This window comes from Rhinopithecus roxellana, chromosome 10 (assembly GCF_007565055.1).
Source record: "Rhinopithecus roxellana isolate Shanxi Qingling chromosome 10, ASM756505v1, whole genome shotgun sequence".
NCBI classification, from domain to species: Eukaryota; Metazoa; Chordata; class Mammalia; order Primates; family Cercopithecidae; genus Rhinopithecus; species Rhinopithecus roxellana.
Window position 1 is genome coordinate 80406194 of NC_044558.1, and position 25500 is coordinate 80431693.

General features: G+C 51.2%; 1 protein-coding gene across 2 annotated transcripts in view; it reads right to left on the reverse strand.

Moving 5' to 3' along the window:
• AACS (acetoacetyl-CoA synthetase) overlaps nt 1-25500 on the reverse strand; it is a 77138-nt gene that overhangs the window by 25816 nt on the left and 25822 nt on the right. For both annotated transcript variants that reach the window (XM_010368425.2, XM_010368424.2), the window contains exons 6-10: nt 14563-14677; nt 14271-14352; nt 10425-10572; nt 2885-2965; nt 143-267 (exon numbers count right to left, since the gene is read on the reverse strand). In XM_010368425.2, coding sequence (XP_010366727.1) covers nt 143-267; nt 2885-2965; nt 10425-10572; nt 14271-14352; nt 14563-14677 — 551 coding nt within the window. The remainder of the gene's footprint in view (nt 1-142; nt 268-2884; nt 2966-10424; nt 10573-14270; nt 14353-14562; nt 14678-25500) is intronic.

Below are 25500 nucleotides of genomic sequence, written 5' to 3' on the forward strand. Positions count from 1 at the left end.
CCTCCTCTTGGAGAGGGGGCGTCCACAAAGGCAGAGCATTCTGGAGACTGCCCCGAAGGCAGGCACGACTCTGCATCTGATCCCAAGGAGCCTTCCTGGTACTGCCTGTCCCTTGCTTTGAGCACGGCATCTTGGTACCTACCCTATCCTGTCCACCAGGTCCCAGAGCACGTTGGGCGTAGGCACCAGCGGGGAGCCATCATACAAGACCATGGCCGCTCCTGTGGCCAGAATGGACACCATCCAGTTCCACATCATCCAGCCGGCCTGCAAAGACAGGAGGGGTGCGGCTTCAGTGGGCGCTAGGCAGCTCCCCCCAGCGCTGCCCGCTCAGCTTCCTATGTCCCTGGGAAACCACCTAAGATGGAGCCACAGGTTGGCGCTAACTGCCCATTTCAAACGCAGGACATTCTGGCCCAGCAACTCCATGTCTAAGAATGGATCGCACAGACATATTCACACATGTGCATGAAGACACGTCACAGAATGTCTGCTGCACCCTTACTGGTGACAGAGACAAAGCAATGTAGGTGTTATCAACACAAGAAAGGTCACAGGAGGTGCACACTTGCTACTGACACTCCTACAGAGTCACCGAACCCACATGAGACGTACTGAACAGCACCTGGCCCCCAGCAGTATGACGGCAGCCATTGCGCAGCCATGAAACAGAATGAGGTCCAGACTGACACGGAACCATCCCCAAGACATTGTTCATCCATGATGAATGGTGTCAGGAACCTGCCTCCTGCCTGCCACAGCCTAGTGCTGTCCCCAAATCACATGGGCTATAGTGACCCAAAACCAATGTCCCCCAGAAGGCCCCCCCACACCGACTTCCCATGCACAAAGGCAGAGGGCACAAGGACACAGCCAAAGGTCTCCATTTAGTTGAGTTGCTTTCTTTCTTTTTTTTTTTGCCCCGAGACAAAGTCTCACTCTGTCACCTAGGCTGGAGTGCAATTGCACAATCAGAGCTCACTACAGCCTCGACCTCCTAACCTCAAGTGATCCTCCTGCCTCAGCCTCCCATGTAGCTGGGACCACAGATGTGAGCCACCACACCCAGCTAATTTTTTTATTTTTTGTAGATGAGGTCTCACTTTGTTGTCCAGGCTAGTCTTGAACTCCTGGCCTCAAGGGATCCTCCTGCCTCAGCCTCACAAAGTGCCGGGATTACAGGCATGAGCCACTGTGCCTGGCCATTGAGCTGCTTTCTGAATAGGTCTTAATGTACTTGTTCAGTTTCTTTTATTAAGAAACTGTTCCCCAAAGAGGAAACCAGTGCCTGGAAGCCCCAAGCAGTACAGCATTCCTGGCCACCTCATTGTCCAACAAAGCTGCTAAGAGTTAGTCAAGGCCTGTTGGCCTTGTAATCCCAGCATTTTGCAGGGCAAGGTGGGAAGATCCCTTGAGCTCAGGAGGTTGAGACCAGCCTGGGTAACTCAGTGAGACCTGGTCTCTATGGAAAAACCATTTTTTTTTTTTTTTTTTTTTTTTTTGAGACAGAGTCTCACTCTGTCACCTAGGCTGGAGTGCAGTGGCACAATCTCAGCTCACTGCAATCTCTGCCTCCTGGGTTCAAGCGATCCTCCCACCCCAGCCTCCCAAGTAGCTGGGATTACAGGTGTCTACCACTACACCTAGCTAACTTTTTTGTATTTTTAGTAGAGACAGGGTTTTACCATGTTGGCCAGGCTGGTCCTGAACTCCTGACCTCAAGTGATCTACCTACCTCATCCTCCCAAAGTGTTGGGATTACAGGCATGAGCCACCGTGCCTGGCCTCTAGAAAAAAAAATTTTTTTAATTAGCCAGGCATGGTGGAGTGCACCTGTGGTCTCAGCTACTTGGGGGCTGAGGTGGGAGGATTACTTGAGCCCAGGAGTTTGAGGCTGCAGTGAGCCATGATCACCACTGCACGCTAGCCTGAGCAACAGACTGAGACTCTGTCAAAAGAAAAAAAGAAAGGCAAAGGGAAAAAGGGGGACAAAAGGCAAAGGGAAAATGGGAAAGGAAGGGAGGGGTAGGGAGGGGAAGGGAGGGGAAAGAAAGGGAAGGAAGGGTAAGGAAGGGAGGGGAAGGAAGGGAGGAAGGGAGGGTGGGTCACAGTACAGGCTGGGCCCAGGGCTGCAGGACATGAAACAAGTGCCACCAAGGCTGCTGTTAGAACCCCGGTGGGGAGGCCGGGTGCGGTGGGGAGGCCAGGCATGGTGGCTCACGCCTGTAAACCCAGCACTTTGGGAGGCCGAGGTGGGCAGATCATGAGGTCAGGAGATCGAGACCATCCTGGCTAATACGGTGAAACCCCATCTCTACTAAAAATACAAAAAACTAGCTAGGGCGTGGTGGCGCACGCCTGTAGTCCCAGCTACTCAAGGCTGAGACAGAAGAATCACTTGAACCCGGGAGGCGGAGATTGCAGTGAGCTGAGATCGAGCCACTGCACTCCAGCCTGGGCAATAAAGCTAGACTTCGTCTCAAAAACAAACCAAAACAAACAAACAAACAAACTCGGCACAGAAGCACCACTCAGGACCTGTAGCTAGATCATTCTGGAAGCTCTTGATGTGTTCAGTTCTCCTCTGGGGTAAAATACACTTGCTTTAACTTGTCCTAACCTTTTGTCTTTCAGTGCTCAGCAAGGGCAGGAAGCCCTCCAACACCTTGAGTTGAGTTCTGGTTTCATGGCGTGGATTCCAAGCTGCGGAGGCAGGGTGGGTGGAAGAGCAGGCCCAACTCGACACCGTGCGCTGGGGAAGCCCTCACCACGGTGCAGCACAGGCCGGCGCCCAGGGAAGCCTTTACCATGTGTCGTGGGCTGGTGTCCTGGGGAAGCCCCTACTGTGGTCTAGCACAGGCCAGCACCTTGGGGAAGCCCTTACCGTGGTGTAGCACAGGAGGATGTCACTGCTGGTCATGTTGCCGTGCAGCAGATGCTCCTTCAGATGCTGGATGAGGGTGCCCTGCAGGGGAGACACGAGGAGTGGGTGCTCTCTGTTAGGCGTACAGTACCAGGAACCTGGTACCTGGCCCACGCGCCGCTCAGATGCTGCCAGGAAGAAGCCCCAGCAGATTCCCATTTTCCTTCCTGGGAGAAGCAGACTTGGGAGGCTCCCCGCTCTCCCCTGTGATGAGCCATGCCCCCATATCCCTCTGCCCCGAGAGCTGAGCGTGGCTGGTAGTCTGGAGAGGAAAACCCTGACAATCCTGTCTGCCCTCAAGCTCTCAGTGCCCAAGACATCAAGGGTACCACGGAGACCCACCAGTTTCAGGCAGAACAGAAGTGACCCTTACTGAGAAGAGAGTCAACGAGCAAAAGACCAGGGCCTAACCCTTGCAGGACAGGTGCTAGCCCAGCCTCATGGGGAACAGGGAACACGGGGGTGAGGGGGATGTGGTGGGGGTGGTGCGCCGGCAGCAGAGCAAGACTGTAGCTGGGACTCACGTTGAAGATCGGGGTTCAGGAATGCCTCAGCTGAGCGGACAGCACAAGACCCTGCTTCTGGCTAAAACACCCAAGCAGACCTGCTCCCTCCCACCCACTATACACTATTACCTTCAATTTTGGTGCTTAATAGGCAATATATTTGCACGGTCCAGAACTCTGAAGCAGATACTATGAAAAGCTGTCCTCTCTCCCTGTCCTATACCCAGTTCTCCCCAGAGGCAGCCAGTCCTAGCAGTTTCCTGTGAATGTCTTTCTTGCTGATGCCAGTACATATTTATTAAGGCCATTTTGTTCATTGTGACCCAGTGTCCCACACTTTGCCTTTTCCACCCAACAGCACACCTGGGACATCTTCCTTGGCATGCCAGGAGCTCCCTCATGTCTGTTTACAACTATATAATCTTCCACTGCCCAGAACACACTTGTTCCAAGCAACTCTGTGTGTCCAGCAGGGGCAGGGAGGAGAGGAAGCTTCCCATCGCCAGACACAACAAAGACAGCAGACAGAGCCAGCGGCCCCTGCACCCGTCACTCCACACTCCCAGCCTCGGTTTTCCTATCTTCCCAGTGGATCTTGTACAAGATCCTGAGGACAGACGGGATGCTGCCCCTTCAGTGACCACTGCCCTTCAGTCTGGTCCACAGATGTGAGCCTCCGGCTCATGACAAAGGTGCTTCTGGTTGTGAAGGGCCTAGAAGGCTGAAGCAAGGACTTGTGTATTAAAACCCAGTCATGAAGGCCCTCATCATACCCAAGGGAAAAGCTTCCAAAAGCCAGTTGCAGGAGACGATCCCTTTAAGAGCTCAACAGGAACAATCCTATCCCATTCAGGAGCCAAAATTCTTATTCCAGAGTCCATCCCAAACAGGCAACCGCCACCTGGCCCACAAACAGCTGCAACTGAAGCCTCCAGAGACTGCCAGGCAGACGGGTAGATGCTGTCTGATATGGTTTGGCTCCATGTCCCCATCCAAATCTCAACTTGAATTGTATTCCCATAATTCCCACATGTTGTGGGAGGGACAAGGTGGGAGATAATTGAATCATGGGGGCAGTTTCTCCCATACTATTCTCACAGTAGTGAATCAGTCTCATGAGATCTGATGGTCTGATAAGGGGAAACCCATTTCATTTGGTTCTCATTCTCTCTCTCTGCCTGCTGTCATCCAGTGTAAGATGTGACTTGCTCCTCCTCGCCTTCTGCCATGATTGTGAGGGCTCCCCAGCCACGTGGAACTGTTAAGTCTATAAAACCTTTCTTTTGTAAATTGCCCAGTCTCAGTATGTCTTTTTTTTTTAGACAGAGTCTTGCTCTGTCACCACGCTGGAGTGCGGCAGTGCAATCTCAGCTCACTGCAACCTCCACCTCCCAGGTTCAAGCGATTCTCCAGCCTCAGCCTCCCGAGTAGCTGGGACTACAGGCACACACCACCAGGCCCAGCTAATTTTTTATTTCCAGTAGAGACGGGGTTTCACCATGTTGGCCACGCTGGTCTTGATCTCTTGACCTCGTGATCTGCCCACCTTGGCCTCCCAAAGTGCTGGGATTACATGCCCAGCCCTCAGTATGTCTTCATCAGCAGCATGAAAACAGACTAACACACTGCCCTTTTCGGCAGTTCCCCGAGACTGCCTCCAGGCTCTGGAAGCTGAGCCGCAGGGTGGAGTTTAACAAGAATCCCCAGTGAGGGTCAAGAGACAGCCTCCCCTTCCCTTCCCCAGGCACTCAAAAGCTTCTTAGAAAGTTCCATGGCACTCTGTTCTCATGGACAGTGGGTAGGCAATAATTTGGGGGTGACAAACTTTTCAGGAACTGTCTCCATGAACTAAATCTTTCCACAAATCCACTTAAAGGACAGGGAACTCTGATTCTAAGAGCCTATGGCAAATCCCTCTCCCATTTTCTTTTTCACTTGAAATCAGCATTTAACTCTGCAGCTTCACCCACGTGGTCTGCTGAGAGCACAGCGGAGCTACAAGCCTGCATTCGTTCAGTGGTTCATTAGCCTCATTCTCTCAGACGGCACAAAACGAACAATGGGCCCTAATCCTCTCCCAATAATTTCTCTGTGTGAATCTTAACAAGTTACATCCATCGTTTTTCCCTTAATTCTTAAATATTTATGGTCAAGTCTGAATGCTTTCCCTGAGGGTAAGGCAGCATCAACGGCATGGTTTTCTGAGTCTCAGCACCAGAGAGTAATTTCATGTGAAGGAAGAGAATGGGGAACCGCTTTCTGACACCCTTCATGGACTTAGGAAACACAAACCAACAAACCAGTAACATAACCCCCACCCCACTAAATCACGAAGATGATGAGCCCCTAGGATTCTGGCCTATGTTGCCTCACTGTTTTCAAGTTTGTGGTCAAGATAACTCTAGAAAACGAGCAACACGCTTAGTCACTTCTCCAGAGATGCAAGAGCCCAGTGAAGATGGAGTACATATAATTTTTCCTGATCTTTCCACACACTAAATATATCAGGCATGATGATTTTATGAGCAAGCTATATTATATCTAATACATTTTATGCCCCTCTTAAAAAAATGACACGCACTATGCAAAGAGCACTAAAAATAAAAGTACAGTTACACATTTCCATTTATCCTAAAATGTCTTGTTTGGCCACATGCACCCGTCCCCGCCCTTGTCTGCAAGATTTCTAAAAATGCTCATCTCGGTGGCTTATTAACAGACCTGCGCCCAGGTGCATGAGGGCTGCCCTTTCACAGGGAAAATGCGATTCCAGCTACACCTTAGACTGTGAACACACCCCAGCTGGCTTTCATAAAATCAGATTATTTGAGTGACAGGACAGCTCTCGGCCTACAAAGAGGCAACTCGGTTGAGCCAGTGTAACTGCCAGAAATAAGGCCTTTGCCCCCACCACTAACATCAGACCCTTGCTCCCACTCCCGGGTTTCTTGAGAATTAACCTGTGTGGACAGGCTCTTGGACCTTCGGATCTATTTCACAGCCTGCAGCAAGACCTTCAGTGAATCCAGATCTAGGTGATGATGAAGCCACATTGACTCCTTTCCACATTCTGATGAAAAGACTCTGTAAAAAGCCTAATAGGGCTTTCAAATGATTCCAGTGTAAATGTTTCCTTTTTACAGAAGGGATTCGAACTGCTTCTAGGTAGAGGGAACATCTGTAAAAGCTAAATGAGCTAGAATAAAGGAACTTGTATATTTCCTTTTCAAACGCCACTGTCTTATCAAGCAAAGGTTTCTCCACTTGGAGAATTCTCTTCTTCTGAGTTTGCGGGGAAAAGTGGTGATCAGAAGGTTTGACCAAGATATGGTGGATTTTTCTCCTCCCTGTGGGCTGAGCCAACTGAGAGGGAAATGGGGAAATGAGCTATGGGGAGAGCTGAAGAGCTGGCCCAGAGGAGAGCTAGAGCAGCGTGAGGGTGACAGCCACAGCATGGAGCAAGCATCCTGACTCTCACAGACTGCCCGGGTGAGAGCCACAGCATGGAGCAAGCATCCTGACTCTCACAGATTGCCCCAGGAGAAGTCTGAGTGCAAGGTAAGGATTCAACAAGAAGCTCTCTTATCAAGCCCAGGGGCAGAGGAGGATCAGAGAAAGAAAGACGTGATAGCAGTTATTAGAAAAGAACTACATTCAGCTGGGCACGGTGGCTCACACCTGTAAACCCGGCACTTTGGGAGGCCGAGGAGGGTGGATCACAAGGTCAGGAGTTGGAGACTAGCCTGGCCAACATAGTGAAACCCTGTCTCTACTAAAAATACAAAAAAAAAAACTTAGCCAGCCATGGTGGTGGGCACCTGTAATCCTAGCTACTCAGGACACTGAGGTAGGAGAATCACTTGAACCCGGGGGCAGAGGGTGCAGTGAGCCAAGATTGTGCCACTTCACTCCAGCCCAGGTGACAATGCTGGGACTCCATCTCAAAAAAAAAAAAAAAAAAAAGCAAAGCACCACATTGACCCAGGCATGTCATTTCTGAAGACTGGCCTAGTGAAATCACAAACATGAAATACACTGGCGCTGTGTCCCCCCCACCCCCCGACAGACGCACGGAGAAGAAAACAACACCCATTTCCAGGGTGTTCCCACCAAAGCTGCACAACCTGGACCTAAGCACGAGGTGACACCAGTCAGACCCAAAGAGAGCCATTCTGCCAAACCAGGAGCCTGGGCTCTTCGAAAATGTCAGTGTCACGAAAGACGAAGGAGGCCGAGGAACTGCTTCAGACCCAAGGACATGCAGGAGACCTGACGACTGACGTGCCACCACCTGAGCTGCTAGCACACCACTGGGAAACTGGCGACCTGAGTGTGGACCACAGATTAGGGGACGGCACTGCACCAACGCCAACCTTCCTGAATTTGATGGGCAGCCACCCTTCTGTAAGAGAACGCTCTTGTTCTCGGGAGATGCGTGCTGAAATATTAAAGAGTGAAAGATTGTTAAGTCTCCGGCGTACTCCAACTGGCGCCGCAAAAAGCAAACTAACGTGTGTATATATGCTGAGAGGGAAAGAAGGCAAAAGAAGCTGTCAGGACATGTTAAAAATTGATGGTGACATCAGGCACAGTGGCTCATGCCTGTAATTCCAGCACTCAAGAGGCCAAGGCGAGAGGATCACTTGAGCCCAAGAGTTCATGACCAGCCTGGAGAACATAGCAAGACCCCATTTCCACAAAAATAAAAAAATAGCATGTGCCTGTAGTCCTATGTACTTGGAAGACGGAGGTGGGAGATTGCTTGGGCCCAGGAGGTAGAGGCTGCAGTGAGCCATGATCACACCACTGCACTCCAGTCTGGGCAACAAAGTGAGAAACTGTCTCAAAAAAAAAAATGACATTGAAAATGTTAAAAACAGAATGTTAACAATGGAAGAATCCAGCTGAAGGTCCCATGGAGCTTACTATTCTTGCAACTTTTCTTTTTTTCTTTTTTTTTTGAGACGGCGTCTCGCTCTGTCGCCCGGACTGGAGTGCAGTGGCCGGATCTCAGCTCACTGCAAGCTCCGCCTCCCGGGTTCACGCCATTCTCCTGCCTCAGCCTCCCAAGTAGCTGGGACCACAGGCGCCCGCCACCTCGCCCGGCTAGTTTTTTTGTATTTTTTAGTAGAGACGGGGTTTCACCGTGTTCGCCAGGATGGTCTCCATCTCCTGACCTCGTGATCCACCCGTCTCGGCCTCCCAAAGTGCTGGGATTACAGGCTTGAGCCACCACGCCCGGCCATATTCTTGCAACTTTTCTATAGGTTCTCTAGGTATTTTATTTTTTTCAAAAATAAAAGGTTTGTTTGAGCCTGGTGGCTCACATCTGTAATCCCAGCACTTTCGGAGGCCAAAGCAAGTGGATTACATGAGCCCAGGGGTTTGAGACCAGCCTGGGTAACATGGCAAAACCCGATATCTACCAAAAAAAAAAAAAAAACAAGTAGGGCACAGTGGCACATGCCTATAGTCCCAGCTGCGTGGGAGGCTGGGTGGGGAGGATTGCTTAAGCCCAGGAGGTGGAGGTTGCAATGAGCCAAGATCGCACCACTGCACTCCAGTCTGGGTGACAGATCAAGGCTCCATCTCAAAAAAGTAAATAAACAAATAAATAAAAGGTTAAAAGTCACTAACCTATACGTATAAATTCTATTGCATAGTATTAACATATTATTTCAGGTGCTTTAATAAAGTTAGACTTTTGGTGAAATAAGAAATATTAAAAGCATGTGTCATGGGCTGAACTATGTACCCCCAAAATTCATATATTGAAGCTCTAATCCCCAGTATCTCAGAATGTGACTAAATGGGCCTTTAAAAGGTGACGGAATTTAAATGAGGCTGTCAGAGCAGGCCCAGATCCGATCTGACTGGGGTCCTCAGGAGAAGAAGCTTGGACACATACAGGGGGATACCAGGGGTGTCACGTGAAAGACCACATGAGGACACAAGCCAAGGAGCGAGGCCTCAGACAAGAACAACCGTGCGGCACCTTGGTGTTGAAGCCACACAGCCTGTAGTACTTTGTTACGGCAGCCCCAACAGACTCACAGCACAGGCAGGCTCTTTCTCAGTTAATTAGACTCTAATAACCACCTAATAACCTAGTAACCTAGCCTTCTAATCACCTAACCAGTGGCTTTCAAATATTTCACCACAACCCACGGTCAGATGTAAGTTTTACAAGGCCCCCAGCACGTGCACACATCCACTCCACATAATGACAGCTTCACAAAACAACACCCATACCTCTTATGAGCCTATTCTCTGCTAACACGTTATTTTACTTTTATTTTTTGAGACAGGGTCTGGCTTTGTTGCCAGCTGGAGTGCAGTGGCACGATCTCAGCTCATTGCAACCTCTGTCTCCTGGGTTCAGGCAATTGTCCCACTTCAGCCTCTCGAGTAGCTCAGACTACAGGCATGTGCCACCATGTCCAGCTAATTTTTGTATTTTTTAGTAGAAATGGGGTTTTGCCATATTGGCCAGGATGGTCTCAAACTCCTGGGCTCAAAGCAATCTGCCCGCCTCAGGTTCTCAAAGTGCTGGGGTTATAGGCGTGGGCCATTGCGCCTGGCACTGTGCTAATGTTATCTGTTCTTGTCTATTCTGATTTGTTCTTTTTAAAATAGGTGGCAGGGCCCACCTATTGAGTTCACAATCCCCCAGCTGGTCTGGACCTGCAGGGTGAATGTAGCTGGTTCAGCCAGCGCACCCCCCGCCCCCAAGGCACACTGCACTGTACAGTGACCTCCAAGCCTGTCACCATGGTGGTAGGTGCCATCCCAGTCCCTGAAGTGGCAGCTCTCCACTGCCCTGGGCCCAGTGCCAGATCTCCGCGCAGCACCCCACTTGGAGAGAAGCTGCACGTTGGACTCTCCGGGGATGGGGTGCAGTCTGACAACCCCAACGCTGCTGTCATCAGCTGGGAGGCCCTGTTGGAGCAAACAGACAACAGGAGGCCCCTGCAGAGCTTTCCCCAGAGACCTACCCCAGCAGAATGCACCATGCATTTGGGTGCGCCCGTGGTGCCCGACGAAAACATGATGAACAGTGGGTGGCTGAAGGGCAGCTGCTCGAACTCCAGCTGCGGGGCCTGCTCGCTGGTGCCGGTGGCAAGAAAGTCGTCCAGAAACACACTGTGGGTCGAAATGCAGGGAAACACACCATGAACGTCCCAGAATGCTGGACCGGACCCGCTGATTCCACCCATGCACTGCCCTCTGTTGCTACCCCAGAAAAGCCAGGATTCCAGGGGGATGGTGGCCTGATTTGGAAACTTTCTGGGACCAGCAGAGGAAGTCACATCTCAGAGATTCAAGCTAATTGAAGGAAAACTCATCGAAAGAGTAAAGGTTTCAAGTTGCTTAATCAGCACTGCTGACAGGGCCAAGGGCTGTCTTTTAGAGAACCTTTTGTTTTCATAACCACCACGGAGAAGGATCACTTAACAATGAACAAGCCATGTGTGTACCAACACTGCTGAAGGCGGCTTTGGAAATGGCCTTGAAGTCTTCTGAGCCCATGTCCTTTGTTTGCTGTTCATCACCTGATTGGCAAATGCTTTGTTTCCAATGATCGACCAAAAGGAAGCACTTACCAAGTGGGTCTGAATCAAGATGCTTCCCCCGTGGGGAGAAGGGAGAGGAGGAGATGCTAGGTTAATGAGCCCTTCCTACTGATGTGGGGCCAATTTCCTAAACCACAGCTCAATGACAGAGAACCACTCAGCAAATACCATGTGTTATCACTAACTTACTAGATCCTGAGGTTTACAATAGCAAGATACAAATATCTATCCAAAAACAAATAAAATTCATCCCAGCTATTGACTGTCACCCAGGAAGTGTGCCTGGGCTTACCCCCAAAGCTGACATGCAGCATTGTTGTAGGTGGCCAAGAACCACCAAAGGGGCAACACAAACAGGAGATTTGTTTTCTGCACTAGAAACAGCTGCAGAAGCCACAAGCCATCTTGGGAAAAGGTGGTTTTCTATTTTGAGATGAGCAGCACCACCCATCTGAAAACACTGGCTCTATACTCAAATGACAAATGGAACTGTCTTTCAGGGAAGGAGGTGGGAATCAGTGAAACACAGCCTGCAACCATTTGCTAGGGACAGTTACTCTGAAATACAAATGCCATACATACTAAAATGAAGAATTTTGCTGTGCATCCTTAAAAGATAAAGGTTTCTCCTGGGGTTTAAAAAGGGCATCCAAAGTAATTCAACTCTAAGCAAGAAACAAACAAAGCCGTCTGCTCCAGCGTGTCAGGAAAACTATTCACTGAGGAACTTTACGGCCAATGAAAACTCTATCCCACCTCTACCTCCTGTAAGAATCCCATTATAAAGTGCCCAATCTAATCAGACACTTCACATGGAGAAAAGCCTTTTCTTTCAAATGGCCCATAAATCACACACAATGATTACCTTTGTTAAAGCTCTTCTAAGAATGAAAAGCCCACAGGGTGGCTCCCCCGACCCCCGTCAATTCTCCACAGATGGACACGTACCCTATTCTGCTTTATCTGTGGCATCCACAAAGGATGGACTGCAGTGGGAGTCCAGCCCCTGGGGTATCAAGAGGGGGCTTCTGCCTTGTATCGGACTAAATGAAGTGGCTAACACGATTCTGCTGGATGCCCTCATTTCATATCAACTGCTGATGAATATTATTCAGAAAAAAATAAAAGCCAGGCCAACCAGGGGGCTGGTAAACCCCGTCTGGTTTTCCTCCTAGCCTCCATGCGTCATGGCCTCCATCCATACAGCTGGGGCGCTAAATCCGAGGTTGCATGAAATAAAGCTGGGCTCTGGCACCTGACTGTAATTTATTAAGGTGGGCAGGGTCCCACAGTCCACAGGGACAGGCACCTGGGCCTGCCTGTGAAGGATCCGCCCATCCTGACTCAGGTGCTTCAGGGGACATAGCCCACCGCAGCTGCACAATGACAGGCGGGATCACTCAGAGCTGACTGTGCACGCTTTGCAGAGCAGCGGCTGATTTAATCCTCCCAGCCAGCCTGAGAGGATGGTGCTGACAGAGTGTGGATGTTAGTCCCCACCCTCATCTCATGTTGAAATGTAATCCTCAATCTGCAGGTGAGGCCTGGTGGGAGGTGTTTGCATCATGAGGGTGGATTCCTCGTCAATGGCACGGACCATCTCCTTGGTGATGAGTGGGTTCTCACTCTGAGTTCACACAAGACCTGGTCATTGAAAAGTGTGTGGCACCCCGCCCCCCGCCCCCTCCACTCCTGCTTTCCCATGTAAAGTGCCCGCTCCACTTCCCTTCCGCCATGATCACAAGCTCCATATGGCCTCCCCAGAAGCAGATGCCGGCACTATGCCTCTCGCACAGCCTGTAGAACCATGAGCCAATTAAACCTCTGTTTTTATAAATTACCCAGTCTCAGGTATTTCTTTATAGCAAGGCAAGAACGACTTAAAACAGGTACCATCTCATCTCCATTTTACAGATGGAGACACAAGGCTCAGAGAGATTACTTGCACAGAGTCACACAGCTGAGAACCGAACCTGACAAGTCGGATCTGAAGACCATGGCCCTCACCAAGCCACCACTTTGCCTGCAGCACCCTTCAGGCTCCAGAATGTGCCCTGCACACACAGCTGTCTCTAGACCCTGCTCATACCTCAAAGCCACCCCCAGATGTCACCTCCCCAGATCCTACAGAGAAACCACGAGGCCCTGCTGTCAACTCCTGGGCACATCTTGTCCCTCCCACACTCCCAGTGGTCACAGCTCATCCTTCCTGCACGTGGGTCTTGCCTCTCCAACTAGACTGCAACTCCTGGAGGACAGGACACATGCTTTGTACCTCCCCCTGGGAACACCCTGACAGATGGTAATAAGCCATGCACCAACTACCACTTGCTGGAACAAAAAGGCCTCCGCCATCTCCTCCTCTCTTCCACCTCTGGTCCCCGTGGCTGGCATGAAGACACTCTGCCATGTCTACGCAGCCCCTCCTCACCAGGCCTCAAGGGGCCACGTACGAGGTGCCCTCCAGCGGCCCAGGCCCGAGGTTCAAGGGAAAGCTTACCCCGTGGGGGTAAATGCCTGAGCTCAGAACCCTCTCCCCACAACTGTTTCAAGAAAAATTAAAGGAAGGTAACTCTAAGAACTTTGGGACAAATTCAACTTTGACTAAACCACAATCCATTTCCTTAATCTCTATTCAAAATTAAGATTCTTACAATTCTATTTGATACACAAAACATGTGGTTTATTCTTTTATAAATGTCAGAAAAGCCAAGGAAGAAAGATGTCATCAGCAATGGGGAACACATGCATGTCCTAAAAGGTGAAAAATACCTGTATGAGTGTTCACGTAAGCATAGCCATACATACACATGTACACATGCCTGTGCACCTGTGCGCATATGTACATGTGTAAATGCACATACATATGTACACATGTGGATATGCATGTGCCTGTGTCGTGTGCATGCATGTGCAGTGCATGCACCCACATGTACACATACATGTACACGATTTCCGATGCAGAATTTCTGTGGCCAATCTGGGAAGGTGGGCTTGGCCCCATCAGAGCCCCCTATACGAGGGACACCAGATTGGAAGAGTGAGGGTTCCTGGGACCTCTCTCTTCCGCCACTTATTCACTGTGTGGCCTTGGGGGATTTCCTCTGGGGCCTCAGGTGCCTCATCTACAAAATGACACTTTTAACTAAAACTTCCTCCACTTCTAAAATTCTGAGTGACCCCAAGTGGAAGATCCAGGAGCCTACTTCCCCGCAGGAGCTCCAGTGGGTTCCACACGGACCTGTGGGTCAGAATACGGTACATTACCTGTTTGGAATCTTTGAAAGGTCTATCTTCTCTCTGGAGGACACGTAAGGAATCACTACCACTTTCTTCAAGTCTGGTAGGCCTGGAAGGAGCAGGAGGAGAAAACACAAGGTTACAGGACAAAGATGCTTGGCTGCTGATTTTTTTCCCCCCCAACAAAATATAACACCATCTGGGGCAGAGAATATAACACAATCTGGGGCAGAGACTACCCAGGCTGACTCCTGGCAGATTCTGATGCACCGGCACACACACCCGGCCATGCCGGCTGGGAGCTGGAAGGGCCACATACCTTTAACCACCTGCTGCAGCTTTTCCATGTGGTTGTGCTCTTTGCCGTTATACACAACAGCCTCCACAGAGAAGATGAGCTTCGGCTGAATTTGAGAAAACCGGTCCAGCACACCCTGAAAGCAGGAGGAGAAAGTCATCACTGATCATTCAAAAGGCAAAACCCAGCAGGCATGGTGGTGGGTGCCTGTAGTCCCATCTACTTTGGAGGCTGAGGTGGGAGGATTGCTTGAGCCCAGGAGTTCAAGGTTGGAGTGAGCTACGCTTGCACCACTGCATTCCAGCCTGGGCACAGAGTGAGACCCTGTCTCTAAAAAAACAAAATGGCAAAAACCTTCAGTAGCCAATAGGACCACTGCATTTCACAGGCGAGAAAGGGCAACATCATCAGGTTGCATGGCCAGGTCCCTGTGTCCGCAGCACCCGCAGCCAATAAAGAAAGTTGATGAGGCTGGGTGCGCTGGCTCCCATCTGTAATCCAAGCACTCTGAGAGGCCGAGGCAGGTGGATCACTTGAGGTCAGGAGTTCAAGATCAGCCTGGCCAATGTGGTGAAACCCCATCTCTACTAAAAATACAAAACTTAGCCAGGCATGGTGGCACACGCCTGTGGCCCCAGCTACTTGTGAGGCTGAGGCAGAAGAATCGCTTGAACCTAGGAGATGGAGGTTGCAGTGAGCTGAGATCATGCCATTGCACTCCAGCCTGGGAACAGAGCGAGACTCTGTTTAAAAAAAAAAAAAAAAAAAAAAGGCAGGCACGGTGGCTCACGCCTGTAATCCCAGCACTTTGGGAGGCCAAGGCGGGCGGATCATGAGGTCAGGAGTTCGAGACCAGCCTGACCAACATGGTGAAACCCCATCTCTACTAAAAATACAAAATTACCCAGGCATGGTGGTGCACGCCTGTAGTCCCAGCTACTCAGGAGGCTGAGGCAGGAGAATCGCTTGAACCCGGGAGGCAGAGTTTGCAGTGAACCGAGATAGTGCCACTGTGCTCCACCCTGGGCAACAAAGCGAGACTCCATCTCAAAAAAAAAGTTGATCAGGCTGGGCGCGGTGGCTCAAGCCTGTAATCCCAGCACTTTGGGAGGCCGAGATGGGTGGATCACGAGGTCAGGAGATCGAGACCATCCTGGCTAACATGGTGAAACCCCGTCTCTACTAAAAATACAAACAATTAGCTGGGCGAGGTGGCGGCGCCTGTAGTCCCAGCTACTCGGGAGGCTGAGGCAGGAGAATGGTGTGAACCCGGGAGGCGGACCTTGCAGTGAGCTGAGATCCGGCCACCGCACTCCAGCCTGGGCGACAGAGCAAGACTCCGTTTCAAAAAAAAAAAAAAAAAAAAGTTGATCAAAGCACATCTTATATCTGAGAACAACCACCATGCCAAGGAAGGCATCAATATCAAGAAATACCAGAAGTATTTACAGACATATACTGAAATAGGAAGAGTATAGAGTGTGTATTTGCGCTACCAAAAAGATTCCCCACTTCACAGAAAGAGCCTGTTAGCACAGCTCCTCTAGTGTATACAAAAGAAGATTCATCTTCCAAACAGGCAACAACAGCAAAGCAAAGTGGTCCCATATTCTTGTTCTCGGAATCTTCAATTAAAGAGGAACCTGAATCCTCCAAGCAGTGCATTTATGCCAACCAATGGCATAAGCCTACGCGTGCAAACGCTAGTTAACGAGCCCCATCTTAAAAGGCAGGATCGCCACACCCATGTCTCCGGTCTGCACTGCACGTGGAGTCTGCAGTCCAGCCAAGGGCACTGCTTTCCCGAAAGACGGGATTCCTCCCATGCAGGCATGGCCTTGTTCCTAGAACTCATAATATTCACTGATGCTCCTTGAATGTTAGTCCAGATGATTAGTTAGTAACAGATTAAAGCACTCTCAGACAAGGCTTCTATTCACTTCCCTCCCAGCCATCCTCAAGGTTACACTGTCTTAAGAGACTGCCATCCACAAACACGGGTAGGCATCGCCCAGATGGCTGCTATTCCCTCACACATAAGCCTGATACAAGCAGTTCAAGACCAACACCTGGGGCTGCCCCCCAGGGCACACACGGTGGCCCCAGAACCTCTGAGTAAGGACTTCACAGGACAGGGCTATCCACCTGGTAGCACCACCTACAGTGGGACTATTAAGTTAATTATGCTCATTAGGATAACTAATTAACGGGTCAGGAACGGCAGGCATTTGTTTTCAGAGCTGCCCCATGACTCTTAGCAGGGAAGCAGGGAAGCAGAAGCGCTGACTCTGCGGGAGTCTAAGGGGCAGAGTGTTGGGGGAGGGAGGCTGGACAGCTCAAAGTGTGGTTCCCAGGGCAGCCAGCGTCAGCCTCCCCTGGAGCCCCAGACCTAATGAACTGGAAACTCTGCAGGGGGCCCAGCAATCTCTTCTCACCAGCCGTCCAGATGATCCTGAGGTGGGATAAGATTTGAGAATCTCTGGGCAAAGAGTTCTAGGATTGAGAGTTTATTCAACACTGTCCAGTTTCCCAAACTAGAAGCTAAATTAACAGAGAAGAGTAGGGAGTAGAAAGTATTTATTTATTCCATGTGCTAGGTGCCAGGCACCGTGCCAGGAAACCAGACAGACATGGCTCCCACTCCCCGGAACATATGATCTATCAGAAACACAACAGGAAAACAATTGCAAATGTTATTGTTTTCCATTTCCAATGTTTTCAGTAAACTACACTCAAAATTAGGTAGCCAGGGAAAGAAAGAGAGAGAAGGAATTAAAGCCATAGGAAAAACTAATGATGGACTTGATCAGCAAAATCAAAAATCGTTTTTCCAAAACAACCAGTAACGTAAGCCTCTTAGCAGGCACGGTGGCTCGCGCCTGTAATCCCAACACTTTGGGAGACGAGCTTGGACAGCTACAAAAAATTTTTTTTATTAAATTAGCAGGGCACCTGTAATCCCAGCTACGTGGGAGGCTGAGGTGGGAGGATTGCTTGAGCCCAGGAGTTCGAGGCTGCAGTGAACTATGTTCACACCACTGTACTCCAGCCTGGGCAACAGAGAAAGACCCTGTCTTAAAACAAAATAAAAGTAAGCTTCTTGAAATATATGATCAAGAAAAAACCTAGTATTTTGGCCAGGCGCAGTGGCTCATGCCTGTAATCCCAGCACTTTGGGAGGCCAAGGCAGGCAGATCACTTGAGATCAGGAGTTTGAGACCAGCCTAGCCAAAACTGAGAAACTCCGTCTCTACTAAAAATATAAAAATTAGCCAGACATGGTGGCCCATGCCTATAATCCCAGCTACTCAGAAGGCTGAGGCAAGAGAATTGCTTGAGCCTGGGAGGCAGAGGTTGCAGTGAGCTGAGATCACACCACTAACTGCACTCTGGCTTAGGTGACAGAGCAAGACTCCATCTCAAACAAACAAAAAAAAACCTAACATTTCCAGTTACCCCTTGCAGAACACTTACTGTGTGTCAGGTGCTGCCCTAAGCGCTGGACTGATACTTGCTCATTTACTGCTCAGACTAACCTTGGACATGGGTGTCCTTATCACCCTCATATTGCAGATGAATAAACTGAAGCATGTGGCCTCTCAAAATTAGAAATCACACTTGACTACAGAAAAGATTCATGAGCCAGAAAGCAATGTTAATAGATTTTGAAATCCAGATAGAATGGATGACTTCTCAAGAAAATATAAATTACCAAAATTTATTCAAAAAGCAGCACGACAGCTGAAGTGACAAAGATCTGCCTCCTCCAGGGACACCAGGGTGGGCAGCTCTGCAGGCGAGCACCAAGTCTCTATAAGCTGCAGCATCCCTTCTGTGTAAGCCATTACAGAAGGCAGAGAAAGACAGGAAACACACAAACCACAAGAGGGAGAGATTATAGACCAACAGTACCAACTACAGCAAGAGGCTAACGGAGGGGGAAATCGCAGGATTATCTTGGAAGCTTCTGATAAAAGGCAACGTGCTTTCCACCCATGCTTTAATCAGCTGGAAACTGAAGGAAACTTCCTCATTGACAACAGGTATCTGGCAGACACCTGACGGCACATATCGCACTTGGTAAAAGACAAGATGTCCAGTGAGAAAAGAACATGCAAGACACCCACCCCTAGCCCACCTGTACCTGTGCCAAACAACCCCACCTACATCCCGGGGTGAGAACTAGAAATAGTTTGCCCCCTGCACACAACGGGAACAGTTGCACACAAAATCTGTGAAAATCTCCAGAAAAATCACTAGAACAAATCAAAGTTAGGCAAGATGGCCACATTTAACTCAATCCAGCAAAATAAACAGTGGTGTTAAACCCCAGCAATACAGTTTGAAAAGGTAATGAGGGTCAGGCGCAGTGGAAAGCCAAGGCGGGTGAATCCACTTGAGGATCAGGAGTTCAAGACCAGCCTGGCCAACATAGTGAAACCCCATCTCTACTGAAAATACAAAAATTGGCCAGGTGTGGTGGTGCATGCCTGTAGTCTCAGCTACTTGGAAGGCTGAGGCAGGAGAATGACTTAAACCTGGGAGGCAGAGGTTGCAGTGAGCTGAGAGCACGGCACCGCACTCCAGCCTGGGTGACAGAGTGAGACTGTCTCAGGGAGAAAAAAAAAAGAAAAGGTAATGAGAAAAACAGAACAAAAGAATATAAGAAAGTCACTGAAGGATTTTTTTTTTTTTTTTTTTTTGGAGACTGTCACCCTGGCTAGAGTACAGTAGACAGATCACAGCTCACTCAGACTCAACCTCCCAGGCTCAGGATCAGGCTGTGCATCACCACACCCAGCTAATTTATTTCTTTTTTGTAGAGATGGAGTCTCGCCATGTTGCCCAGGCTGGTCTCAAACTCCCGAACTCAAGTGATCCTATCAGGCTCAGCCTCCCAAAGTGCTGGGATTACAGGTGTGAGCTACCAGGCCCGGCCCTCTAAAGTATATTTAATCTGGCAGGACGCGGTGGCTCATGCCTATAATCCCAGCACTTTGGGAGGCCGAGGCCGGGGGATCACGAGGTCAGAAGATCGAGACCATCCTGGCTAACACGGTGAAACCCCGTCTCTACTAAAAAATACAAAAAAAAATTAGCCAGGCACGGTGGCGGGTGCCTGTAGTCCCAGCTAACTCGGGAGGCTGAGGCAGGAGAATGGTGTGAACCCGGGAGGCGGAGCTTACAGTGAGCTGAGATTGTGCCACTGCACTCCAGCCTGGGCGACAGAGCCAGACTCGGCCTCAAAAAAAAAAAAAGAATATTTAATCTGGGAGAGAGACAGAAGCAAACACTGGTTCGGAGCCACTTGTTGAAGAGTGTATACTGGATAGTAGAAAGGTGATTAAAGTTAAAAAAGAAAGAAAAGAAAAAGATAAAAAGGTGTATAGTGGAGAGAAGCAGAAACGAGACTGGTCTGAAGCTACTGCGACGGCAGGCGTGAGCGACGGCAGTGCCTAGCCGGGGTCACGGAGGAACTGAGGAACCGCTCAATCAAACGTATGAAGGAGGACAGTGGAGAGAACTGTTCAATCAAATGTATGAAGGAGGACAGTGGAGAGGTGGCAAGAATAGCCAACGGTAGGGAAGGGAGTGAAAGGGTGTGGGGCACAGCTCGGGCTCCTGGCTTGGCGGGGATTACTGAGATGGGGCTCCCCCTGGGGACTTGTGAGCTCATCTGGGGCTCCCTGAGTCTTGAGAACTTCTGGCAGCCCCCACCATTGCCGACTGGACAGGAGGAAGGAAGGCGGCAAGTGCTCTCAGGATGCACAGTCATGACAAGAACAAGGAGTCTTCCTCCAGCCGAACACGTTGGCCACTGCAGAAGGCACAGGAGGAGGCGCAGACCAAGTCAAGCCTCTCTCTCTACTCCCGCCACTTCCTCTGCCCCTCAGCAAAGCTCAAGGCGGGCAGGTGGGCAGCAAGGGAATGAATGTGACGTTATTACAGAGACGCCCTTGGAGCCGCCCCAATGCACCTTTTTTTGTTTTGTTTTGTTTTTAAGTGAAACATTGGCCAACTTCAGCATCAGTTTAAAAAAAGTGCATGGGACATGCAATTAACAGGGACTTGGCCCCTGGCCTCAGGACATCAGGCCTTTGGTCATCATCCACCTCCTCCCTCCTCCATTTCAAGGGTACCCCCAGTACCCCATCCTCGGTGACACTCTTGGTGGACAAAGACTATTTCCTACTTCTTCCTCTTCTACTCTAAACTGCTACACAGAGGTGGCTGCAGAAAGCCCCAAAATGGTGCCCCCCAGGAGCCCAGCAGTACCCGGGCGAGTCTGCAGGCAGGTGGCACCCCAGTCCCACCAGCATTTACTCCACAGGCCACAGGGCTGGCCCTCCTTGGGTCTGATGCTAACATACACCCTGTCCAAAACCACCAGAAAGCGAGTGATAATGTCCAGAAATGGCCCTTCCTGACACTAAGCCCTCCTGAGAATGCTACCCCTTCCTCCTCCCCAGCCACCTCTGATGGGCATGAGACCGGGACAGAAGCATCTGGGAGAGAAGCCTCCACCCCCTAGACCAGCACCTGGGCACTGGCACTGGAACAAGGCATCCAAACAGAAGCTCACCCCCAGCCAGGTGAGCCCCTCTTCCCCATTCTCAGTACCCAGATGCATCCCCCGAGAGCAAGTGCCTGCCCTTCCTGGAAAGATACCACATCCACTTACCTAAGTGCATGCAGAGCCATTTCTCAGACTCTTTCATGTCCTGCTGGGACTTGGGTGTCCCTCTGTTTACTTCTGTGGCTAGCTCTATGCAAATATCAAGGTAACACATTCAACCTACTCTAAGTCCATGGTCCTTACTCCTCCCTTTCCTGGCCACATGGCCCTGGACAAGGCATCCCTGCACCTGGCTCCCTCCAGTCCCAGTCACCCCTTATGCAAAGTGAGTCCCAACACTCCTGACACCCAAGCTCCCTCACCCACAGGTATGGGGCCTGTCCAGACCTTTGCTGTAGCAAACACACAACCCACGAATGGCATGTCAACACTGGCGCCCTCTCTGTGCCCAGGATTCTAAGATGGACTGAGAATCCTTGGTTTCGTGGGGAATAAATGATTGCCAGTATAACATATTGAGCATTTACTGAATGCTTACTATGTGCCAGGCCCCAGTTTGAGCTCGTTAGAGGCACTCACTGCCCTTCACAGCCTTAAGAGAGGGCAATAAGGCCGGGCGCAGTGGCTCACGCCTGTAATCCCAGCACTTGGGGAGGCCAGGCAGGCGGATCACGAGGTCAGGAGATCAAGACCATCCTGGCTAACACGGTGAAACCCCGTCTCTACTAAAAATACAAAAAATTAGCCAGGCGTGGTGGCGGGCGCCTGTAGTCCCAGCTGCTCAGGAAGCTGAGGCAGGAGAATGGCGTGAATCCGGGAGGCGGAGCTTACAGTGAGCCGAGATCACGCCACTGCACTCCAGCCTGGGCGAAAGAACGAGACTCCGTCTCAAAAAAAAAAAAAAAAAGAATAAGCAGGTCCCATAGGGTAGGTGGGAGGGAGAAGAGGCTGTTCTGAATAGAGGACACAGAGATCAACACCGAGGAGCAGGTGGAGTGGGGCCCAGAGGAAGACCAGCCAGGAAGCCCGAGGCCAGGAAAGAAACAGAGGGAGCCAGCCTGGAGAGCCCCGGAGGGCAGCAGAAAATGTCCACAAGGAAGCTGGGATCTCAGAGAACTAGCCCAGTACAGGGAAACCAGGATCTCAGGGTGAAAGGACTGAGCCTGCCAGTGATCTGGGGCTCAAATGCCACAGGACCCCAGGCACAGTGACAGTGATCAGGCTACAAAGACAAGTGTTTCCAAATCAGAGGTCTGGCCCCTAGCCCCATGAAATGACTCAGGAATCACAGCCTCCCTGAGGCTGTGTCCTCTGACACAGCTGAAGTTTTCCTGGCTGGACCAGCAGGGGTCAAGATCTTGAGCATCCAAAACCAGCTGTCAGCCTGTCCTGGCCCAGGAGAGCTGCTCGAGGATGGCTTTCATGTTGCAACAAACAAACACACCTATGAACATGTGTCTGACCCGAATACGGTGCTTAGCAACCAATCAAGCATTGAAACCAACAGCCGGTGTTGCATCACGCTGACAGCCACCCAGAGCGAGCAAGAATGGCTGTCCTATTTACACACACACACACGCGCACGACCACCTGATGGCACTTCAGGAGGACATGGCCTGCAGGCTACAGGCCAGGATCTCTGGTGTGCGGGGATCAGAGGGTGGCCTTCCCTGACATCTCTGAAAATGGCAAAGGCTCAAAGGTAAACAGTGAAACAAAAAACCCAAAGCCATCGAAAGACTCAGGACCTAGAGATCTCGCTGGGTGGGAAAGGTTGGGAGCGCTGACAACAGAGCACTTCCCCAACCTGGCGATGCCCTCTGAGCCCAAAAGCATTAGTAAGGCAAACTGAGATGCCCAGGCAGATAGCAGCGAGCGGGCAGAGGGAGGTGGGCAGTGGTGGGAGAGAGCCCAGAATGGGTGGAAATAAAGCACAGGGAGTGACGGAGGCCGGAAATGCGTTCCCCCAATGTCATCGAGGAAAGATGCCCCAGCACTCCCTGGACAGCCCACTGCGGCCTGTGGCTCTGCAGCAGACCACAGCCAGCCGGGGAGCTCTCAGCGGACAGGTGCGTGAACCCACGAGTCCAACGGTGCGACTCCAGCAACAGAGACTAGAAGTCAACGCAGGATTTGTAGGAGATTGGCAATTTCCCTTTACAATATTCTCTGAGATTCAAAGAAACATAATTTCAAAGCAAGAGAAAACATGATTCCAAAGGGAAGACATTCACGTTTCATTGCCGTTTCTGAAGAGTGCCCCTTACTGAAAACGGGGCACCGTCTGAAGTTTAACATGGTGATGCTGGAAATTAAAAACGGGACCTCCTTTTTAAATAAACCGATGCAGGGAACTGTCCACGAGCCCAGAACCCATCAGCCTCGGCTCAGTTCCAGCCCCACCTCGTCAGCAACTCCAGGAATTCATCCCTGTTAGTTTTAGCCCCTGAACAAGGATGGTAAACAGAAAGTGAGCAGAGGCTTTGGCACGATCGACCTGTGCCAGGTCCTTACTCAGCTCCGACAGTGGGTGTCCAGGTGTCTGTGGGACCAAGCGCTGTGCCACATGGCATCCACGCAGGGCCTCCCACGCTGGGTGCATGCGGCCAGGAGTGCTGCCCAATAATGCCTGCCATGAAGCCGCCAAATGCCGACAGACTCCCTGCCAACCGGCTGGATCTTGGTTCGAGTGCGAGTAACGCATGTCATACACACCCCCGTCTCCGGCAGGATGGAGTCTATACCTCGGACACTAGCAAAATGAGGGACAGAGAGAAGCATCTCAGCAGGAGGGCAGGTGGCCCTGTTTTCTAACCTGAGACATAGCCGCGACGCCTGGGACTATTCTCTTCCCAGAAGCTGCGGGAGCCACGGGGTGAGTAGAGCCATGCTGCCATCTAGTGCGTCCAGCAGCTTGGCCAACACTTCCCGCTCCAGAGGCGGCTCGGGGAGGCTGTGATTCCAGAAAACCCTGGACCAACCCCAGCCAGGAAGCAGTGTCCCAGAGACCATGTTTGCTACAGAGCCATGCATCCCTCCTGGGCCCTGCCAGGATGGGCAGATCCTGCTGGACTGGAGTCTGCAGGGAGTGACACGCAAAGGACAATGACCCAGCAAGGCTGGATGCAGCTGTGAGACAGGCTGGGGTCCAGCCCCGCCACTGCAGCCATGCAGAGTCAGAGGCTCTCCCTCCCTCCGCCCCCTGGCCTCAGACACACCACCAAAGGCACCATTCCAGGAGCTCTGATATCACCTCTCCAGGGGGCTACATTCCAGCCCTGGGAGGCCATGATCACTCCCCCGCCACACATGGCTCTCCCAGCCTCTCACAACCCATTTACAAAACGTCAGTCATAATTTAACTAAAAACACACCCATCTCCCAACTAGTTAACAGTAGCTAACACTTACTGGGCTGGCCTGGAGGGTTACACCCTGTCCCCAGCTCCACACAAACGTGGCCCCTGCCATCTGCACGGGCGCCCTGCACTTGCACTAACATTGCTGCCGTTCACCCTCTGGGGACACCAGGGCGCTTGCCCAAGGACACTGATCAAGGAAGCTGCGTGGAGCAGAGGCAGCCAGCCTGCCCGGCCTTGAGCACACCCGGCCATCTGCCATCTCACCCTGGGGCCCTTCCCTCTGCCCTGGATAGCCTGGTTCAAGGTCAGCTGAGGGGTCTGAGTGTCCAGGAACCCCACCCCTCCAGACCTTCCCACAAGGACACCACTGGCCCCAGCAGCCTAGGCAGCCCCCACAGAGGGCCCTGGGGACAGGAGAGACCACAGGTTGAGTTTCTGTCTCAGGTCAGTCCCTGCTGACCTGGGGAGGTCCTGGGGTGAGATGGCCTGGGAAAGAACACAGGAAAGTTCTAGAAGGCAAGGCAATGCCATCCAGCCAGAGTCCGGATCTACAAGGTGGCCACGCCCTCCCTGAACCCAGCAGGGCTCCATGTTCAGCCCGACTGGCGCCGCAGCCTGACGCATGGCCGGCCAGTCTCACTCCTCCAGGCCTGTGTCTGATCTCTCCTTCCATGGTGTGGAGAAAGGAGAATCTTCCTCCAAAATCTTACTGAAAAAGCAAGCCTCTAAGTGGACATGATTTCTAAGCTCACACCCAAAAGCCTCCCCTGTGGACAAGCACAGACACCAACTCCAGGCACTGGGCTTTAAAGGGCCAGCAGCCATACTTGCAGCTGGTGCTGCTGACTGACGCAGAGCACAGGGCCTGGCCCAGAACAGAGGCAGCTGGCACCAGGAGGAGCAGTCAGGGACCCGGATGCTGCACGTCCTGTAACAGGGTCTCATGGCTCCTGAAGGTCGCTGACGTCCAAGGCTCTGCAGCCAGGAGAGGGCCCTGGCTGGGGAGTGGGGGCCCCAGGAA